This window comes from Somniosus microcephalus, chromosome 2, assembly GCF_052327205.1.
Source record: "Somniosus microcephalus isolate GS21.2 chromosome 2, FLI_Smic_1.0, whole genome shotgun sequence".
NCBI lineage: Eukaryota > Metazoa > Chordata > Chondrichthyes > Squaliformes > Somniosidae > Somniosus > Somniosus microcephalus.
In genome coordinates, this window is record NC_140988.1 from 335,912,207 (window position 1) to 335,932,677 (window position 20,471).

Here is a 20,471-nt window from a genome sequence, read left to right on the forward strand (position 1 = left end):
TGTCTGTGGCGTGTGACCTCGATGCCATCGAGATCCGGTTGCACGTTGGCAGGACAGGGAGGGAGTAGAGGCTCACCGTGTCTGGGTGGATGAAGCTCTCCGTGCTTCCGCTGTCGAACAGGCAGGTCGTGGCGTGGCCGTTTACTTTGATGTCCATCATCGACTTGGACAGGTGATGCGGGCGGGCCTGGTCCAATGTGACGGAGGCTAGTGTATAGCTGAGCGAGTTGTTGTAGTCTGCGGTTGAGGCGGTAGTCGGGTCTAGAGGCGCGGTGGCGGTCGGGCGTGGTGGGTAAAATGGCGTCTCCCACGAGGTTGGACAAAATGGCGGAGAAGATGGCTGCCCCCATAACTCGCATGAGGCACTGCTGGTGTCTGTTGCCTGTATCAAAGATGGCCACCCCCATGACTCGCATGTGGGGATGCTGGCCTCTGTTGCCTTGAAGGAAGATGGCTGCCCCCACAGCTCGCATGAGGCACTGCTGGCCTCTGATGATCCACCTCTGCAGGCCTTAGCGAAGTGGCCTTTCTTCATGCAGTTAGAGCAGGTAGAGTTCCTGGCTGGGCAGCACGACCTCGGGTGTTTCGCCTGGCCGCAGAAGAAGCAGCCGGCGGCCCGATCGCGGGGGTCCGATGTCGCAGCCGGTACCGGGGGTGGCGGTCTCGATCGGGTCCGGGACGCTGAGGTAGGTCCCAGGGGGGTTGCTGCGGGGGGTATCGCGGTCGGGGTCGGTCCCAAGTCCCAGGGTCGGGAGTTACAGTACCTTGAGTATGCCTCGAGGTCCCGATGGGCCACCTCTAGAGAGAAAGCGAGGGCTGCAGCTTTGTCCAGGTCGAGGTCCCTTGCTTCCAGTAGTCTTTGCCGTGAGTAGTCGGACCGCAGGCCTTTCACGAAGGCATCGCGGACATTGTCTTCAGTATTTTCTGCCGCCGTTACCGCTTTAAAGTTACAGTCTCTGCCGAGTGCTTGTAGCACCCGTAAAAATTCCTCCACGGGCTCTCCTGGCTGTTGCGGGCGGGATCTCAGGAGGTGTCTGGCATACATGGAATTTACCGGGGTTTGGTACTGCCTTTTCAGCCGGTTGATGGCGTCCTCGTATGTTTTAAGGTCCCGGATGAGTGCGAATACTTTAGGGCTCACTTGGGCGTTCAGAACTCTTAGCATGGATTTCTGAGGCACGCCGGATTCTCCCAGGTAGGCTTCGAAGCAGCTCAGCCAGTGTTCGAAGTCGAGGGCTGAGTTTGCTGCCTGTGGGTTTAGATCCAGGTACGGTGGTCTGAGGGCTCGCAGCCAGGCCGGCTGTTGTAGCTGGGCGTCTGGCTGGTCGCTTGGCTGGTCGTTTGACTGCTCAGGTGTCGACATTTTAAAATTTAGCCAATAAAATTGATATACCTATCAATTCATCCAATGAAAAGCGACGAGTTAAGAAAGTAACTATAGGTTTTTATTGGCTAAATAACAGAGCCCACCCTCGTGGGTGATCGGATACAACAAGGAGGAATGCCAGCCAGTCGACTACCTTTATACCTGGGCAGGTAGGTGGAGTCATGGGCGGAGTCAGCAGTGGTCAGCCCAGGTATAGCAGCGTGACAAGAGGCGACCTCGTATAGTGATACAACAGTGTGAACAGTGATAACCATAGAGTAACGATATAACAGTGATAACTATAGTGTAATGATAGTGAACGATAAAAGTGGTTTACCACACAAGCATCTCTAGCTTAGCAACAGCTTCAGCGAGACCTTGCAGAGCCTGACTGGTGGAAAAAAAAAGCAACGAAAAGAAAAAAAACCTAACGAAACGGCTCCTGATTTTTGCCGGTGGCCCGAGCATTCCGGACAGTTAACCTCCGGATAAATCAAAGTTTCCTGTAATGGTAAAACGGGTTGCACTATTTGCCAGATTTAAACACGGGGTTTAAGTGGTGGGGTCTGTACTACCAACTAAATTCAAATTCAAATTCAAATCGCTTTATTGGCATGATAAGGTACATCTTATGTTGCCAAAGCATCAAAATACATTTATGGTTGAACACAAACGCAGTTCTAAGCCAAACTGATAAGGTAGGTGATGGGGATGGTGCAACTAGCATCGAGTACTACAAGTACTGACCTCAATGCCCTGACCAAGTGGGCGGCAGCAGGACTGATATATATGTGTGTGTTTTGTTTCTGTTCTTTCCTGTAACCAGCAACACAATTCACCGTGTATACGTTGTCATCGTCATAAATTTCTTATCTGATTCAGGAATGTCACCTCTTGTCACCAATCGTTGGCAACTAATTACAGTATTCTGAAGGCTTGAGAAATCCATTTCTGCTTATTTCCCCATCCCAGGTTAGTGGTATGACTGTGTGTTTTCTTAGTCATAGTTTAAAAAAAACCTTCCTCTCCTGAAGTTGATGTGAATGTAATTTTTGTTAGGGTGTGATTATACAGCTGACAGCAGCCCTCTGTTACCTCTCCTAAGTGGCTATTATTCATGTGTTTGACCTGGGGTCGGGGAAATCAAAGCCAAGTTTGTTCTTGCCTGTTATTCCGCAGAGTTGCGGGGGTGGGGGGGGGAGGCTTGTTATCCCACTGGAGGTACGATGGGAGACCGCGAGAACCAGCAAAATCACATCTACACCCAAGTAATGGTTACCCCATCCACTCCCACTCTGACCCCTCTGTCGTTGGCCTCCTACACTGTTCCAATAAAGCTCAACGCATGCTTGAGGAATAACTTTCCGGACTCAACATTGATTTCAACAATTTCAGATCATAACCACTGCTTCCATTTTCTCGGACAGCAGGTGCTGTTGCCATTAACACCTCCTCCTGGGTGATTTTTGCTTTTTCCCCTCTCCCTAACCTAGGTGAGGATAATGGTAGCAGCCCCAGCTGGGATTGCCAAACACAGCATTGACTAATGGTTCAGTTCGGGCCCTTTCTGATCCCTATATCTCAGTGCAACACTACGTGGTGCATATAGCCATTGAGCCATTGGGAGAGCATTTCTTTGAGTGCCCCCTGATAGATGTTTCAAGGACAGGCATATCACTGCCTGTGGTCTGATTGCAATCAATTTTTCCATGGAGATGAAATGATCCTCGGATTCCACCTGAATTTAACAGCTTAATGAGGAGCAATAGTGTTATGCATAAAAAGACTTTGGCATCACCCGTTAACTTCTTTATCCTGGTTCCAATAATAGCTGTTTTATCTGATGAAGTATGATTGGATAACGCTGAAACTATCTTTTAATATCGGAAATTCTGCAGCGTAAATACTGCTCCATTGAGTATCTCTGTGTAATCTTACCAGCCCTACATTGTTACATTCGAATACATCCTCGCACAAGGGACTGGGTAATAGAGTTGGTTAGTACACTGCCCTTTCATATCTGGTTCCAGCGTTTGAATCCAGCCCAAGCTACAATAACCACAGGTGGGCGAAATGGAAAAATGTAAATGTCACACTGATGTCGGGTGGTGCTCTTCTAAATTGGATTGATGGTGCATTATTGGGGCAAAATAAAGAAAACATTGCATATTTTACCAGATTGCCTGCTTCCCCCCCCCCCCCCCCACACACACACACACACACACACACACACACACACACACACACACACACACACACTCCCCTTGGCTGGGGATGATCTGTGACTCAAGAAGACACATTAGGGATGAAAATGACTTGCAAAGAAAAAAAATAATTAAAATAACGAAAGAACAGATGTGGAACTATTTAGACATGACAGAAAAGTAAAAGCAGAAGAAGAGTTAATCGTACAGATTTTGACCTCGTCATCATATTAAGTGAGATACACCTGGTCACTGTTCCCTGTAAGCAGCGCTTTGTTCTGCGCGGCCTGTTTCTTTTAATGCGCGGTCCCTTTAAATTTCTGCGCACACGCGATATTTGCAATGGAAAAGCGGCCTGCACAGGACCTTTCCGATTGCTGCACAGCCACGAACACTGCACCTGGTATATGACTAAAAATGTATCTGTTGCGGCTGTTGGTGTGGTTTTGCTCTGTGCTGTTTTTCTTCCGGACCAGCAAACGTGTAGGTGTGAATCTGAGAATCAGTCCATTCCTTGGGCATTTATCACCATTGTTTCTTTTATCACCGTTCCTTCACAACTGGGTCAAAATCCTGACATTCCCTTCCTAACACAATCGTGGGAGCACCGTCACCACAAGGACTGCAGTGATTCAAGGGGAAGGCCCACCACCACCTTTTTCAGGACAACTCGGGATGGGTAATAAATGCAGCCTTGTCAACGTCACCCACGTCCCGAGAACAAATAAAAATGTTACGGAGTGCATCTTTACCCCACATCAGCATCTGGTCCTGTATCCCTACCCATGTCAGATTAATTCTTTTTTTTCCCCCTCTCACCCCAGCCCTACCCACCCCAGCCACAGTTTGTTCGCCCCCCCCGCCATCTGGGAGACGCTACAGATGCATTCGCACCCGAACGACCAGATTTAGGAACAGCTTCTTTCCCAGGGCTGTCATCCTACTGAACTCTACAAATAAACTCTAAAGCCTGCACATCTGCCAATGCACTTTATTATGTTTATGTTTATGTATTACAAGCCAAATGAATGTTGAATGTTTAAATGTCTTAATCTAAATGTACACTCTTGGGAGCCGCAAGCCTACATTTCGTTGTACTGCACTTGTGCACTAACAATGACAATAAAGTTGATTATTATTATTATTATTAACAGGTTTCTCCTGTCAGTAGAGAATGGCAACTCGACGAGCATTGAAAGCTGTTCTGATAGATCTCAGCGGAACGCTGCATATCGAAGATACGGCCATATCCGGTGCCCAGGAAGCACTGCAGAAGTAAGAAAATCCTAATTTATTGATCCATGTAAATTCTGTTTTTTTTAATGTGTGTTTTTTTTTTCTAATACCGAAGGTATTAGCACGCCTGCTTCTCCCGGCTCCACATTCAGGTTAAGTTTAAAAAATAAAAAAAAAGTTTCCATTGTGGTGTCAGCCTGCATTGTTCCCTTTTAAGGACTGCCAGTTAGGGTGCATGTAGACATGGTTATCCTGAAATCAGCAGGCTCATGGCCAGCTGGGTTGAGGGCAGCTCAATTTCGGAAAGGGGGGCCCTAAAACAAGCATTAGGCACTTTACATATGAAAATAGGGGGCTTTACTGGTCTGTTTCAGGCCTGGGCCTTGGACACCTCTACTGGAGCCTTTACCAATATGGTGGGCAGCACACTGCCGGTGCGGAATATGCACGCGCCCACCAAATTCGCACTAGGCACCCATTTTACGCTTGTAAAGCATGCGTGGCGTCAACGAATTTCTAGGTCCAGTTCTCACCAATGATTTCTTTGTTTAAAAAGAAAATTGCATTCACCGAAATCTTAAGACTACGTTGTTTCTGAAAAAGTTAAGTCCGTTAGGAGTAAATGCTGGGTGTTCCTCCAGATTTGGGGTTGACACTGATTTTAGTTTGTAATCACAGCTGGAAGATGATGACTTCCACTTTATTTATTTATATTATATATACACACACACACACCAATGTTTTATTATTTTAATAAAGAAGCTCTTTTGTGCAATTAGCTGGCATAGGAGCTAACATCGCCTTATGTAATATTTTGCATGCTTAGCTTGCGCAGTGCTCCTGTAGCCCTGAAGTTTGTGACTAACACCACCAAAGAGTGTAAACGAACACTGTTTGAACGACTGCAGAAACTCAACTTTGACATCCATGTGGACGAGATCTTCACTTCCCTGACTGCGGCCAGGAACCTTGTTGAACAGAAACAGGTCAGACCCTTACTATTGGTGGATGATGGTGCACTCGAAGACTTTGAAGGTAAGCTGACACTCGAGTGTGTTGAACTGGGTGGTGCAACGGGCAAGACACCATCCTTTTACCTCTGGAACCTGGGTTTGAATCCAAACTGCTATTCTGAAGTTACAGTCAGTGCTAGCACTCATATACTTGTGGGTTTAAATTTCACTCTAGAATTTGGGTATATAATCTAGGCCGACTCTTCAGTGCAGTACTGAGGGAGTACTGCATTGTCAGAGGTGCTATCATTTTGATGCAACTAAACCAAGGCCCTTTCTGTCTGTTCAGGTAGACGGAAAAGATCCCACGGCACTATTGGAAGGAGAGCAGGGGAGCACTTCTAGTGTCCTGAGCACCATTTCTCTCAGAAACCAAACCGTCAAAAATAGATTAACTGGAGTTGAGGTAGAAGATCAGCCATGATCTTTTTGAATGGCGGACCAGGCTCAAAGGGCCAAATGGCCTACTCCAGCTCCTATTTCTTACGTTCTTATCATCATTTTTTCTCATTGCTGATTGTGGAACTTTGCTGTACACAAATTGACTGCCACGTCTGCATACATAACAACATTGACTACACTTTTTTAAATTAATTGGCTGTGAGGCACTTTGGAACAACCTGAGGACATGATTGGTACTCACAGAAATCACAGAATCACAGAAACCCCACAGTGCAGATAGAGGCCATTTCGGCCCATCGAGCCTGCACCGACACATATCCCACCCGATCCCCGTAACCCCTACATCAACACATATCCCACCCTATCCCCGTAACCCCACGTATTTAATCCCCCTAACACTAAGGGTCAATTTATCATAGCCAATCAACCTAACCCGCACATCTTTGGACTGTGGGAGGAAACCGGAGCACCCGGAGAAAACCCACGCAAACACGGGGAGAATGTGCAAACTCCACACAGACAGTCACCCGAGGCCGGATTCGAACCCGGGTCCCTGGCGCTGTGAGGCAACAGTGCTAACCACTATGCCACCGTGCTATATAAATGCAAGTTCTTTCTAAGTTCAAGTGTGCATGGCATATAAGAGTGAGCTATATTCTGTTGTAGCTTAACTACAAGTGTTTAACGAGATGCTGTAGAGTGAGCTTTACTCTATATCTAACACTTGGTATACATCGCCCGGGAATGCTTGATGGGATACTGCAGAAGGAGCTTTATTTTTCATCTAACTAAGAATCGGAGTGTGTTTGTTGCTGATACTAGATGACACAAACTAAATATTGGGAAGACCGAAGCCATTGTCTTTGGTTCCCGCCACAAACTCCGTTCCCTAGCCCTGGCAACTGTGAGGCTGAACCAGACTGTTCACAACCTTGATGTCATATTTGACCCTGAGATGAGTTTCCGACAACATATCCGCGCCATCACTAAGACTGCCTATTTCCACCTCCGTACCATCGCCCAACTCCATCCCTGCCCTCGGCTCATCCGCTGCTGAAACCTCATCCATGCCTTTGTTACCTCTAGACTTGACTATCCCAACGTAAACTTGAGGTCATCCCAAAGCTCTGCTGCCTGTGTCCTAACTTGCACCAAGTCCCGTTCACCCATTACCCTTGTGCTCACTGACCTACATTGGCTCCCGGTTAAGAAACGCCTCGATTTAAAAAATTCTCATCCTTGTTTTCAAATCCCTCCATGACCTCGCCACTCCCTATCTCCTGAAATCTCCTCCAGCCCTACAACCCGCTGAGATATCTGCACTCCTCCAATTCTGGCCTCTTGAGCATCCCCAACTTTAATCGCATTGGTGGCCGTGCCTTCTGTTGCCTAGGCCCTAAGCTCGGAAATTCCCTGCCTAAACACCTCCGCTTCTCTACACCTCTTTCCTCCTTTAAGATGCTCCTTAAAACCTACCTCTTTGGCAAAGATTTTGGCCATCTACCCTAATATGTCTTTATTTGTTTCTGTCTAAGTTTTGTTTTATAACGCTCCTGTGAAGCACCTTGGGATGTTTTACTACATTAAAGGCGCTATATAAATACAAGTTGTTGTTCTGTTTCCCGGCAATGAATTTTATTAACATAAAAAAAAACATTAAAGTGGACCAGCATTCTTAACTTACCATTTTTTGTCAGTGCAGCTAAGCAGTGTGACTGAAGCATTAAAGCTTTGTATCTTGATCTATCTGTCCCTGTAACAAGTCTCAGAGCTGCATTGGATTGGAAGGGAAATTGTATGCAAGCTTGTGGAACAGTTAATTGAAAGGCGTGATCTTCAACTTGCTTTCTGACTGCTGGACCTTCCCATGATGGCTGGAGATGTTTCACACAGGCTGGTAATGGAGCTAGCCTGATGGACGAGCTGAGCGCCCAGTCCACACATGGCCTGTCTCCAGAGGAACTTGTGAAAACCATCTCTCCAAGTGGAATTCAATGTCCTCCAGAAGCAACAAAGCCACCTAATTTGCATTACCATGTTGCGCCAGAGTCGAGGTTGGCATCAGTGATTGTGCTGTAAGGCAAAGGGGTGCTTAAATAGTGGCGGATGTTTGGTATTTATCTGCTAGTGAAGGTTATCTGACTGAGCCTTTGACTTAGTGATAGTATTCTCGCCTCAAAGTGAAGGGTTCGAGCCCAACTCCAGGCAACCCCGGCAAGCGGAGTCTAGAATATGATCTCTAAATACTGGCTGCCATTCAATGGCGTACTTGTGTTGGGTCAGACTGGCTCAATTATTGGTATTATTCCCCCTCTGAGTCAGAAGGGTCAGATTTGGGCCCCACTCCAGACAGCTCCGGTGATGCGGAGATCAGATCGCTGGATCTGAATGCTGGGTTGATGTTCAGCAGGGACATTTATGTCCAATGGGTGCAGGTGGAAGTGAGGTTGTTTAACCTTGGTTGCTGTCCACCTAAGAGTACGTACATCAAAGAAAAAGGCTGTGAAAAAGGCAACAGGAAACCACCTTGGCTATATGTCCCTAGTAAGTGGCTCAAGAATCTTGTGTGCGACTTAGTTAGGATCTGTCCTAGGGCAGAACACAATGAATAAACCGACAGATGGACGGAAGGTCATACAATTACGCGCAAATAGATGGAACAACCAGAAATTTGGGGAAAGAGAATGGGGTGGACCGAGAGAGTGTGGAAGATATAGGGAGCACTGTTAAATAAAATTAAAGACTTATTTTTAAATAACCAATTGAAATTGAAATTTGTGACTTTCTGCAGCACAACGAATCTTCTAGACTTCATGTGGTAAACCACTTTTACCGTTCACTATCGTTACACTATAGTTATCACTGTTAGATCGTTTCCCTATAGTTATCACTGTTCACATTGTTGTATCACTGTACGAGGTCGCCTCTTGTCACGCTGCTATACCTGGGCTGACCACTGCCGACTCCGCCCATGGCTCCGCCTACCTGCCCGGGTATAAAGGTGGTCGACTGGCTGGTATTCCTCCTTCTTGGATCCGATCACCCACGAGGGTGGGCTCTGTTATTTAGTCAATAAAAACCTATAGTTACTTTCTTAACTCGTCGCTTTTCATTGGACGAATTGATAGGTATATCACTTCAAAAGGTTAATTTGAATGGGTTTCTTTTTCAGGAATAGACACGAGTGATCCTAATGCTGTGGTTGTTGGATTAGCTCCTCATCACTTTAATTACACCACATTGAACAAGGCATTCAGGTAAGGGTGCAAGTGAAATAATATTGTTTTGCTAAAGAGGAAGGAAACTAGCCTGGTGACGCTCACTGTCTAGGCTTACAGATGAAGAATGGGTGAGGTTACTGAGGGACTGTTGGAGCCCATGGAATCATAGCCCAGCAAGAGTCATTGCCTTCAGGAGCAAAGGAGGAAAGGATGGGCACTTTCAGTAACTGATCTTGAGACACATTGGCCACATCTTAAAATAGACCATTAGAGGGTCTCCAGGTATAAGCAGAGAAAATGACAGGCCTTCATGGCAAGGAAAGTAAATAACTCAAATGGCAGGAGATAACTCACTTATTTTCAAAACAGATGTGTATTTTATACTGAAGGATTGTTTCTCTATCCATCTCTGCCCCTTTAAAGCTAAAGGCATTGGAATAAATTGTGATCTCGCACGTAACCACTATGCCACGATCCCTATTAATAAGTTATGTTATTGGACTAGTAATCCAGAGGCCTGGCCTAATAATCCGGAGACGTGAGTTCAAATCGCACCATGGCAACTGGGGAATTTAAATTCAGTTAATTAAATAGATCTGGAATATAAAGCTAGTATCAGTAATGGTGACCATGAAACTATCGGACTGTCATTAAAAAACCCATCTGGTTCACTAATGTCCTTTAGGGAAGGAAATCTGCCGTCCTTACCCGGTCTGGCTTATACGTGACTCCAGACCCATAGCAATATGGTTGACTCTTAACTACCCTCTGAAATGGCCTTGCAAGCCACTCAGTTGTACACAACCGCTACAAAAAACAATAATAAGAATAAAGCCAGGCAGACCACCCGGCATCGACCTCGGCACCGGCTTCGGACATGGCAACAGCACACCCAGCCCAGTAGACCCTGCAAAGTCCTCCTCACTAACATCTGAGGATTTTTGCCAAAATTGGGAGAGCTGTCCCACAGACTAGTCAAGCAACAGCCTGACACAGTCATACTCACAGAATCATACCTTTCAGCCAATGTCCCAGATTCCTCCATCACCATCCCTGGGTATGTCCTTTCCCACCGGCAGGACAGACCTACCAGAGGTGGAGGCACAGTGGTATACAGTCGGGAGGGAGTGGCCCTGGGAGTCCTCAACATTGACTCCGGACCCCATGAAGTCTTGTGGCTTTAGGTTAAGCATGGGCAAGGAAACCTCCTGCTGATTACCACCTACCGCCCTCCCTCAGCTGATGAATCAGTACTCCTCCATGTTGAACACCACTTGGAAGAAGCACTGAGAGTAGCAAGGGCACAGAATGTACTCTGGGTGGGGGACTTCAATGTCCATCACCAAGAGTGGCTCGGTAGCACCACTACTGACCGAGCAGGCCGAGTCCTGAAAGATATAGCTGCCAGACTGGACCTGCGGCAGGTGGTGAGAGAACCAACACAAGGGAAAAACCTACTTGACCTTGACCTCATCCTCACCAATCTACCTGTCGCAGATTCATCTGTCCATGATTGTATTGGTAGCAGTGACCACCGCATAGTCATTGTGGAGATGAAGCCCCGTCTACACACTGAACACCCTCCACCGTGTTGTGTGGCACTACCACCGTGCCAAATGGGATAGATTCAGAACAGATCTAGCAGCTCAAATCTGGGCATCCAAGAGGCGCTGTGGGCCATCAGCAGCAGCAGAATTGTATTCCACCACAATCTGTGAACTCATGGCCTGGCATATCCCTCACTCTACCCTTACCATCATGCCAGGGGACCAACCCTGGTTCAATGAGGAGTGCAGAAGACCTTGCCAGGAGCAGCACCAGGCATACCTAAAAATGAGGTGCCAACCTGGGGAAGCAACACAGGACTACATGCATGCTAAACAGCGGAAGCAGCATGCTATAGACAGAGCTAAGCGATCCCACAATCAAAGGTTCAGATCAAAACTCTGCAGTCCTGCCACATCCAATCGTGAATGGTGGTGGACAATTAAACAACTAACGGGAGAGGCTCCATGAATATCCCCATCATCAGTGATGATGGAGCCCAGCACGCTGTAGTTGGAGGTCAATCATTTCAATCCCAGGACATCGCTGTAGGAGTTTCTCAGGTCAGTGTCTTAGTCTCAACCATCTTCAGCTGCTTCATCAATAACCTTCCCTCCATCATATGATGATTGCACAGTGTTCAGTTCCATTCACTCAGATAATGAAGCTGTCCATGCACGAATGCAACAAGACTTGGATGATATTCAGGCTTCAGCTGATAAGTGGTAAGTAACATTTGCGCTGCACAAGTGCCAGGCAAATACTATCTCCAACAACAAGAGAGAGTCTAACCATCGCCCCTTGACAATTCAACGGCAGTTCCATTGCTGAATCCCTCACCATCAACATCCTGGGGGTCACCATTGACCAGAAACTTAACTGGACCAGCCACATAAATACTGTGGCTACAAGAGCAGGTCAGAGGCTGGGTATTCTACGGCGAGTGTCTCACCTCCTGACTCCCCAAAGCCTTTCCACCATCTACAAGGCACAAGTAAGGAATGTGATGGAATACTCTCCACTTGCCTGGATGAGTACACCTCCAATAACACTCGAAGCTTGACACCATCCAGGACAAAGCAGCCCGCTTGATTGGCACCCCATCCACCACCTTAAACATTCACTCCCTCCACCACCGGCGTACCGTGGCTGCAGTGTGTACCATCTACAAGATGCACTGCAGCAACTCGCCAAGGCTTCTTCAGCAGCACCTCCCAAACCCACGACCTCTACCACCCAGAAGGACAAGGGCAGCAGGCGCATGGGAACACCATCACCTCCAAGTTCCCCTCCAAGTCACACACCATCCTGACTTGGAAATATATCGCTGTTCCTTCATCGTCACTGGGTCAAAATCCTGGAACTCCCTCCCTAACAGCACTGTGGGAGTACCTTCACCACACGGACTGCAGCGGTTCAAGAAGGCAGCTCACCACCCCCTTCTCAAGTCCAGTTAGGGCAATAAGTGCTCGCCTTGCCAGCGACGCCCACATCCCAGGAATGAATTTTTAAAAACTCTTCCATTTTTTGTAAAGCTTAACTCAATCTAGTGTTCCTCAAGATGAGGAATGGGATCCAGTGGCCATGTCGGGCATTTCCCAGATCAGGTATGGCATGATTAGATGGAGACTAAAGTTCCCTTACTGTGCATTAACCACGTGCTTCATTTTGAAACTCTGAGTTGGACGCCTACAGAGTGACATTTTTCCTTTTCCTGCACCAGACATCGTGTGAACTGTCAGTGAGATTGTCAACTTAGTGCTGAATTAGAAGCAGTTTTGTGTTATGGGCCAAATCCTAGTAGTAATTGGGCTGAGACTACCCAAACTCATTTCGCCTATGACCCTTGCAGCCAGCAGAGACCGATCCAGCTTTCACATTTGTCACAGTGGAACGAGGTCTATAGAAATCCAGTTTTACGCAGCAGGGTGAGAGTTAAAACTAGAGACAAGATTCAATACAGTTTATGAAATCTTGAGGCAGGAACTGCTTTAGTATCTCTCCAGATTGTATTTTCTCGATCATTTATGACTGGTTTGCAATCCAAAGAATATGAGGAGGGGGGGGGGATTTCCTCTGTTACGTGCACTGACTTCATAATCCAATTCTTTATGATTTTTGTCATGCACGATGCACAGAAATCTCTGCCTAATTAGTTTCGATTAATTTTTGGTTTCTCCTCTTCTGTGTTAGGATGCCACGGAACAGACTGTTAAGCATCTAGATTTTGAATTATGCATTCTACATTATAGTGTTTTTCTTCCACTATGCCAGCTCTGCTGAAGGTGCTGACTCATGGTGGCTGTTAGGTTTAGGGAGGGAATTCGAGAGCTTTAGGGCCTGAAAACACAGCTGCCAATGGTTGAGCGATTTAAAATCAGAAATGCTCAAGAGGCCAGAATTTGAAGAGCGCAGAGATCTCTGAGGGTTGTGGGGCTGGAAGAGATTACAGAGATGGGGAGGGGCGAGGCCATGGAGGGATTTGAAAACAAGGATGAGAATTTTAGAATCAAGGCATTGCTTAACCACAGTGTTCAGACTACAACCTCAGAGCTCCAAGGGCTGATAAATAGTTGTCTCTTAACACAAAAGGATGCAGATGTCTAATCTTTTATGAAATATACAACCCGAAGGTTGTAAAATCCTTACACCATTTGATAACTGCCGTATCTTTTTGGATCAGATTAGATGCCAGCACACAATCAGAAGGCAAGGGTGCTGTGTAGGTGGAATTGGTGCTTGATACAGCCAGGCATGGACTACCTGGCAGAGCTTATCCCACAGATCTTATCAGATACAATATCTGGCCCAACACATCCATGAGGGCAAGGCTATTTACAGCATTTTTTTCTGCCTGTAAAGAAGTGATATTTACACATATCAGATATGGACACATAGGATCATTGGGTTCATACTGTCTGTGATAGACCACGCTTGAAAATTACTTGCTTCTAAATAAAAAGAAAAACTGCTGAAAATATGAAATAAGGATAGAAAATGGTGAGCTGCTGTGCATTTCCAATCAGCATTTGAAAGAGGAAGGTAGTTTAACACTTTGGGTGGGAATTTATTTCAGCACTGGGACAGTCGGGCTGGATAAGGACAACAACAATAACTTGTATTTCTATAGCGCCTTTAACATAGTAAAACATCCCAAGGTGCTTAACAGAAGTATTATAAGACAAAAAATTTGACACCAAGCCACATAAGGAGAAATTAGGGCAGGTGACCAAAAACTTGGTCAAAGAGGTAGGTTTCAAAGAGTATCTTAAAGGAGGAAAGAGGGGTAGAGAGACGGAGAGGTTTAGGCAGGGAATTCCAGAACTTAGGGCCTAGGCAACAGAAGGCACGACCACCAATGGTTGAGCGATTATAATCAGGGATGTTCAAGAGGGCAGAATCAGAGGAGCGCAGATATCACGGGGGTGTGGGGGGTGGGCAGGGGTTGTGGGACTGAAGGAGATTACAGAGATAGGGAGGGGCGAGGCCATGGAGGGATTTGAAACCAAGGATGAGAATTTTGAAATCGAGGCGTTGCTTTAACCGGGAGCCAATGTAGGTCAGCGAGCACAAGAGTGATGGGTGAACGGGACTTGGTGCGAGTTAGGACACGGGCAGCCGAGTTTTGGATGACCTCAAGTTTACGTAGGGTAGAATGTGGGAGGCCAGCCAGGAGTGTGTTGGAATAGTCAAGTCTAGAGGTAACAAAGGCATGGATGAGGGTTTCAACAGTGGATGAGCTGAGGCAAGGGCAGAGACGGGCGATGTTACGGAGGTGGAAATAGGCGGTCTTAGTTATGCTGCGGATATGTGGTCGGAAGCTCATTTCAGGGTCAAATATGACACCAAGGTTGTGAACAGTGTGGTTCAGCCTGAGACAGATGTTAGGGAGAGGGATGGAGTCAGTGTCTAGGGAACGGAGTTTGTGGCTGTGGTAAACCACTGTCATACCTGTCTGTGTCTGTATGTGTATTCCACTAGGTACAGGTCTGGACATGCCTCGGCTGACTCCTCCCACTATTCCAGGTATGTAAGTGACTACCTCCCAGTCCCTTAGTATTCTGGACGGGTCGACCACTCGAGACAAGACCTTCATTCTTTAGTTAATAAAAGCCTGATTGCTACTCGCTCAACCTCAGTCTTTTGAGTAATTGATGGCGCATCAATTTTATTAACTAAATTTTTATAATGGAGAAGATCCTCACACCAGCATGCCTGGACCTGGACAGTCGGGAAGCGGACGCTTCCACCAAGTTTGCTCACTGGCTCACGTGCTTCGAGACATTCCTGACTGCCTCCACTGCGGTCGTAACGGATGCGAACAAACTGTCTGTCCTGAGCTCCAAGAGAAAATTTCTGCTCATCCAGAACTGTATATCGGACAAGCAATTTAGACACCGTTGAGCGGTCGAGAGAAGTGGTACTGAGGTAGAGCTGGGTGTCGTCAGCGTACATGTGGAAACTGATGCTGTGTTTTCGGATGATGTCGCCAAGGGGCAACATCTAGATGAGAAATAGGAGGGGGCCAAGGATAGATCCTTGGGGGACACCAGAGGTAACGATGCGGGAGTGGGAAGAGAAGCTGTTGCAAGTGATTCTCTGGCTACAATTGGATAAGAATGGAACCAGCCAAGTGCAGTCTCACCCAGCTGGACGACGATGGAGAGGTGTTGGAGAAGGATGGAGTGGTCAACCATGTCAAAGGCTACAGACAAGTCAAGAAGGATGAGGAGGGATAGTTTACCTTTGTCACAGTCACAAAGGATGTCATTTCTGACTTTTATGAGAGCCGTTTTGGTAAGGACAAGAAATCGTAACAGAAAAGAAAGACTTGCATTTATATAGCTCCTTTCATGATCTCAGGAAGTCGCAAAGTGCGCTACAGCCAATGAAGTACATTTGAAGTGTAGTCACTGTTGTAATGTAGGAAACACAGCAGCCAATTGCACACAGCAAGCTCCCACAAACAGCTATGTGATAATGACCAGATAATCTGGGTTTTTTTTTAGTGATGTTGGTTGAGGGATAAATATTGGTGGTTTCATATGAGAATCTAGTGGATGGGCTATTATTTTATGTGATCGAGCGACCACAGCTGGCGTTGCTGCTGACCAGTCGCTTATTAGTGTTTTTCGAGGCTCTGCTGAATGCAGTGGTTTCATTGATTGGGGGGGGGGGGGTGGGAAGGGGATTATGAAAGGTTTTGAGTTGTTGCACTTGGAAAAATACACTTTAATAGAATGTGTCTTTTTAATTGTTTCTTAAATTGGTGGCCCAGGTCCTACGCTATCCCTAAACCCTATTCTCTCTCTAAATCCCTCTGCCTCTGTATCTTTCCTCCCTTAAGACACTCTTTAAAACCTGCGTCTTTGATCAAGCTTTTGGTCACCTGTCCTAATATCTCCTTATGTGGCAAAATGTCAAATTTTGTTTATCGCTTGATATACCTATCAATTCCTCCAATAAAAGGCGAAGAGTTACGAAGGTGACTAAAGGTTTTTATTGACTAAATAACAGAGCCCACTCTCGTGGGTGATCCGATCCAAGCAGGAGGAATACCAGTCAGTCGCTCACCTTTATACCTGGCCTGGTGGGTGGAGCCAAGGCGGAGTCGGCGGTGGTCATCCCAGGTATAGCAGTGTGGCAAGAGGCGACCTCGTACCGTGATACAATAGTGGTCAGTGATACAGTTATAACGAACAGTGGTGAACAGTGCTAACTACTAACAGTGATACGATAGTGAACGTGGTTTACCACATTCACCCCTTGTTTAGAATTAAGTCCGGCGGGGTGAAGTGTACTACCAATTCTGGTAGGTCAGTCTGTCCGGAGGCTTCGTAAGCCTCTCCGATCGCCGCAGCGGTGGTGTTGCCTTATCCGGTGCTGGTGCCTTATCCGGTGTTGATGCTGGTGTTTGCGTGGTCGGCGAGGGCTCGTGGGGTTCCGGCATGCCGTCTACCTGGGCTGGGGTTGGGGGGGGTGGTGGCGGTGTTTCCGGATCGGCTGAGGGTGCGAGGTCTCGTAGGGAGACAGTGTCCTCCCGCCCGTCTGGGTACGCCACGTAGGCGTACTGGGGGTTGGCGTGCAGGAGGTTCACCCTCTCGACCAGGGGGTCCGTTTTATGGGCCCTCACGTGTTTCCGCAGCCAGACCGGCCCCGGGGCGGTCAGCCAGGTTGGTAGAGTGGTTCCCGTAGTCGACTTCCTGGGGAAAACGAACATTCGTTCATGGGGGGTGGTGTTAGTGGCCGTGCAAAGTAATGACCGGATGGAGTGCAGCGCTGTCGGGAGGACTTCTTGCCAGCGGGAGGTTGGGAGGCCCTTAGACTTTAAGGCTAAGAGGACGGCCTTCCATACCGTCGCGTTCTCTCTCTCCACCTGACCGTTACCTCTGGGGTTGTAGCTGGTGGTCCTGCTTGCTGCAATACCTCTCTCTAGGAGGAATTGCCGGAGTTCCTCGCTCATGAAGGAGGAGCCCCGGTCGCTGTGTATATAGTTCGGGAACCCGAACAAGGCGAAGAGGGCATTCAGGCACTTAATGACCGTGCTACTGGTCATGTCGGGGCAGGGGAAGGCAAAGGGGAAACGGGAGTACTCATCAACGATGTTGAGGAAGTACACATTACGGTCAGAGGACGGGAGGGGCCCCTTAAAGTCGATGCTCAGGCGCTCGAAGGGGCGGGTGGCCTTGATCAGGCTTGCTCGGTCCGGCCTATAGAAGTGCGGTTTGCACTCCGCACAGGTCTGGCAGTTCCTGGTCATGGTCCTGACCTCCTCGATGGAGTAGGTCAGGTTGCGGGCCTTAATGAAATGGTAGAGTCTGGTGACTCCGGGGTGGCAGAGCTGGTCGTGGAGGGTCTGAAGCCTATCGATATGCGCGCTGGCGCATGTCATTCGTGAAAGGGCATCAGGGGATTCGTTCAGCTTGCCTGGCCGGTACAAGATCTCATAATCGTAGGTGGAGAGCTCGATTCTCCATCTCAAAATCTTGTCATTCTTGATTTTGCCCTTCAGCTTGTTATTAAACATGAAAGCCACCGAACGCTGGTCGGTGAGGAGGGTAAATCGTTTGCCTGCCAGGTAGTGCCTCCAGCGCCGTACTGCCTCCACGATCGCCTGGGCCTCTTTCTCGACCGACGAATGTCGGATCTCGGGGCCCTGTAGGGTCCTTGAGAAGAAGGCCACTGGCCTCCCCTCCTGGTTTAGGGTGGCGGCTAAGGCGAAGTCGGATGCGTCGCTCTCCACCTGGAAGGGGATGGACTCGTCCACTGCGTGCATCGTGGCCTTGGCTATGTCTCCCTTAATGAGGGAGAAGGCCGCGCACGCCTCCTCCGTGAGGGGGAAGGAAGTGGCTTTCAGGAGGGGTCTGGCTTTGTCCGCGTAATTGGGTACCCATTGGGCATAGTAGGCGAAAAGCCCCAGGGTTCTCCTAAGTGCTTTAGGGCAGTGGGGGAGGGGTAGCTCCATGAGGGGGCGCATTCTTTCTGGGTCGGGGCCGATGATTCCGTTCTCCACTACGCAGCCGAGGATGGCAAGGCGCGTGGTGTTAAACACGCATTTCTCCTTATTGTAGGTGAGGTTCAGCCGTTGGGCCGTACGGAGGAATTTCTCCAGATTCGCGTCATGTTCCTGCCGGTCGCGGCCGCAGATAGTGACGTTATCTAGGTAGGGGAATGTAGCCTGCAGTTCGTTCTGGTCAACCATCTGGTCCATCTCCCTTTGGAAGACCGAGACCCCATTAGTGACACCGAAGGGGACCCTAAGGAAGTGGTATAGGCGCCCATTCGCCTCGAAGGCGGTATACTGGCGGTCCTCAGGGTGGATAGGGAGTTGGTGGTAGGCCGACCTCAGGTCGATGGTCGAGAATACTTTATACTGTGCAATCTGATTGACCATGTCAGATATGCGGGGGAGGGGGTATGCGTCCAGCTGGGTATATCTGTTTATGGTCTGGCTGTAGTCGATGACCAGGTGGTTTTTATCGCCGGTCTTTACGACTACGACCTGGGCACGCCAGGGGCTGCTGCTCCCCTCGATAATGCCCTCTTTCAGGAGGCGCCGCACCTCAGAGCTAATGAAGGCTCTGTCCCCGGCGCTATACCGCCTGCTCTTGGTAGCGACGGGTTTGCAGTCAGGGGTAAGGTTAGCAAACAGAGAGGGTGGCGGGACCTTGAGGGTGGAGAGGCTGCAGGTGTTACGCGGTGGGCGGTTTAACGTTTGCTGGTTGTTGACTGTGAGTGGGGGGAGGGGTCCACCGTATGCTAGGGTTACGCTTTGGAGGTGGGATTGGAAGTCCAGCCCTAGTAGGACGGCAGCGCAGAGATGGGGGAGGACGAGGAGTTTAAAGTTTTTATACTCCGTGCCCTTAACCGACAGGGTCACGACACAGTAGCCGCTGATGTCCGTGGCGTGGGACCTCGATGCCATCGAGATTCGGCTGCGCGTTGGTAGGACAGAGAGGGAGTAGTGGCTCACCGTGTCTGGGTGGATGAAGCTCTCCGTGCTTCCGCTGTCGAACAGGCAGGTCGTGGCGTGGCCGTTCACTTTGATGTCCATCATTGACTTGGACAGATGGTGCGGGCGGGCTTGGTCCAGGGTGACGGAAGCTAGTGTGTAGCTGAGCGAGTCGTTGTCATCTGCGGGCGAGGCGGTCGGGCGTGGTGAGTAAAATGGCGTCTCCCACGAGGTAGGGCAAAATGACGGAGAAGATGGCTGCCCCCGTAGCTCACATGAGGCACTATTGGGGTCGGTTGCCTTAATCAAAGATGGCCGCCCCCATGACTCATGTGTGGGGATGCTGGCCTCAGTTGCCCTAAACGAAGATGGCCGCCCCCATAGTTCGCATGCGGCACTGCTGGCCTCTGAGGATCCGCTCCTGCAGGCCTTGGAGAAGTGGCCTTTCTTCAGGCAGGTTCTGCATATGGAGTTCTTGGCTGGGCAGCGCGACCTCGGGTGCTTCTCCTGGCCACAAAAAAAACAGCCGGCGGCCCGATCGCGGATGCCCGATGTCGGGGCCGGTGCCGGGGGTGGCGGGGCCGGTCGGGTCCGGGACGCCGACGCAGAGGTAGGTCCCGGGGGCGGCGCTGGGAAGGGTGCTGTGGTAGGGGTCGGGCCCGAGTCCCAGGGTCGCGAGCAGTACCTGGTGAATGCTTCCTGATCTTGGTGGGCCACTTCCAGGGAGATAGCGAGGGCTTCAGCTTTTTCCATGCTGAGGTCTTTAGCTTCCAGCAGTCTTTGCCGTGAGTACTCGGACCGTAGGCCTTTCAGGAATGCGTCGCGGATATTATCTTCAGTATTTTCGGCTGCCGACACCGATTTAAAGTCACAGTTCCTGGCGAGTGCATATAGCGCCTGTGAGAATTCGGCTACTGATTCTCCTGGCTGTTGCGGCCGTGATCTTAGGAGGTGCCTAGCGTACATGTAGTTTACCGGGGTCCGGTACTTCTGTTTCAGCAGGTTGATGGCGGTCTCGTAGGTAGTCATGTC

The 20,471-nt window shown here is 48.8% G+C and overlaps 1 protein-coding gene across 11 annotated transcripts in view; it reads left to right on the plus strand.

The window, feature by feature from the left end:
- hdhd2 (haloacid dehalogenase-like hydrolase domain containing 2) overlaps window positions 1-20,471 on the plus strand; it is a 36,087-nt gene that overhangs the window by 6,907 nt on the left and 8,709 nt on the right. For 7 of the 11 annotated variants that reach the window (XR_015074922.1, XR_015074920.1, XM_085975245.1 and 4 more), the window contains 4 exons: window positions 2,249-2,338; window positions 4,725-4,845; window positions 5,633-5,841; window positions 9,394-9,478. Coding sequence is in view for 9 of the 11 variants with exons in the window: in XM_085975245.1 (XP_085831371.1) it covers window positions 4,745-4,845; window positions 5,633-5,841; window positions 9,394-9,478 (395 nt within the window). In the remaining 2 variants the exon portion in view is untranslated. The remainder of the gene's footprint in view (window positions 1-2,248; window positions 2,339-4,724; window positions 4,846-5,632; window positions 5,842-9,393; window positions 9,479-20,471) is intronic. The other 4 variants (XM_085975229.1, XM_085975238.1, XM_085975210.1 and 1 more) reach the window with 2 other exon arrangements.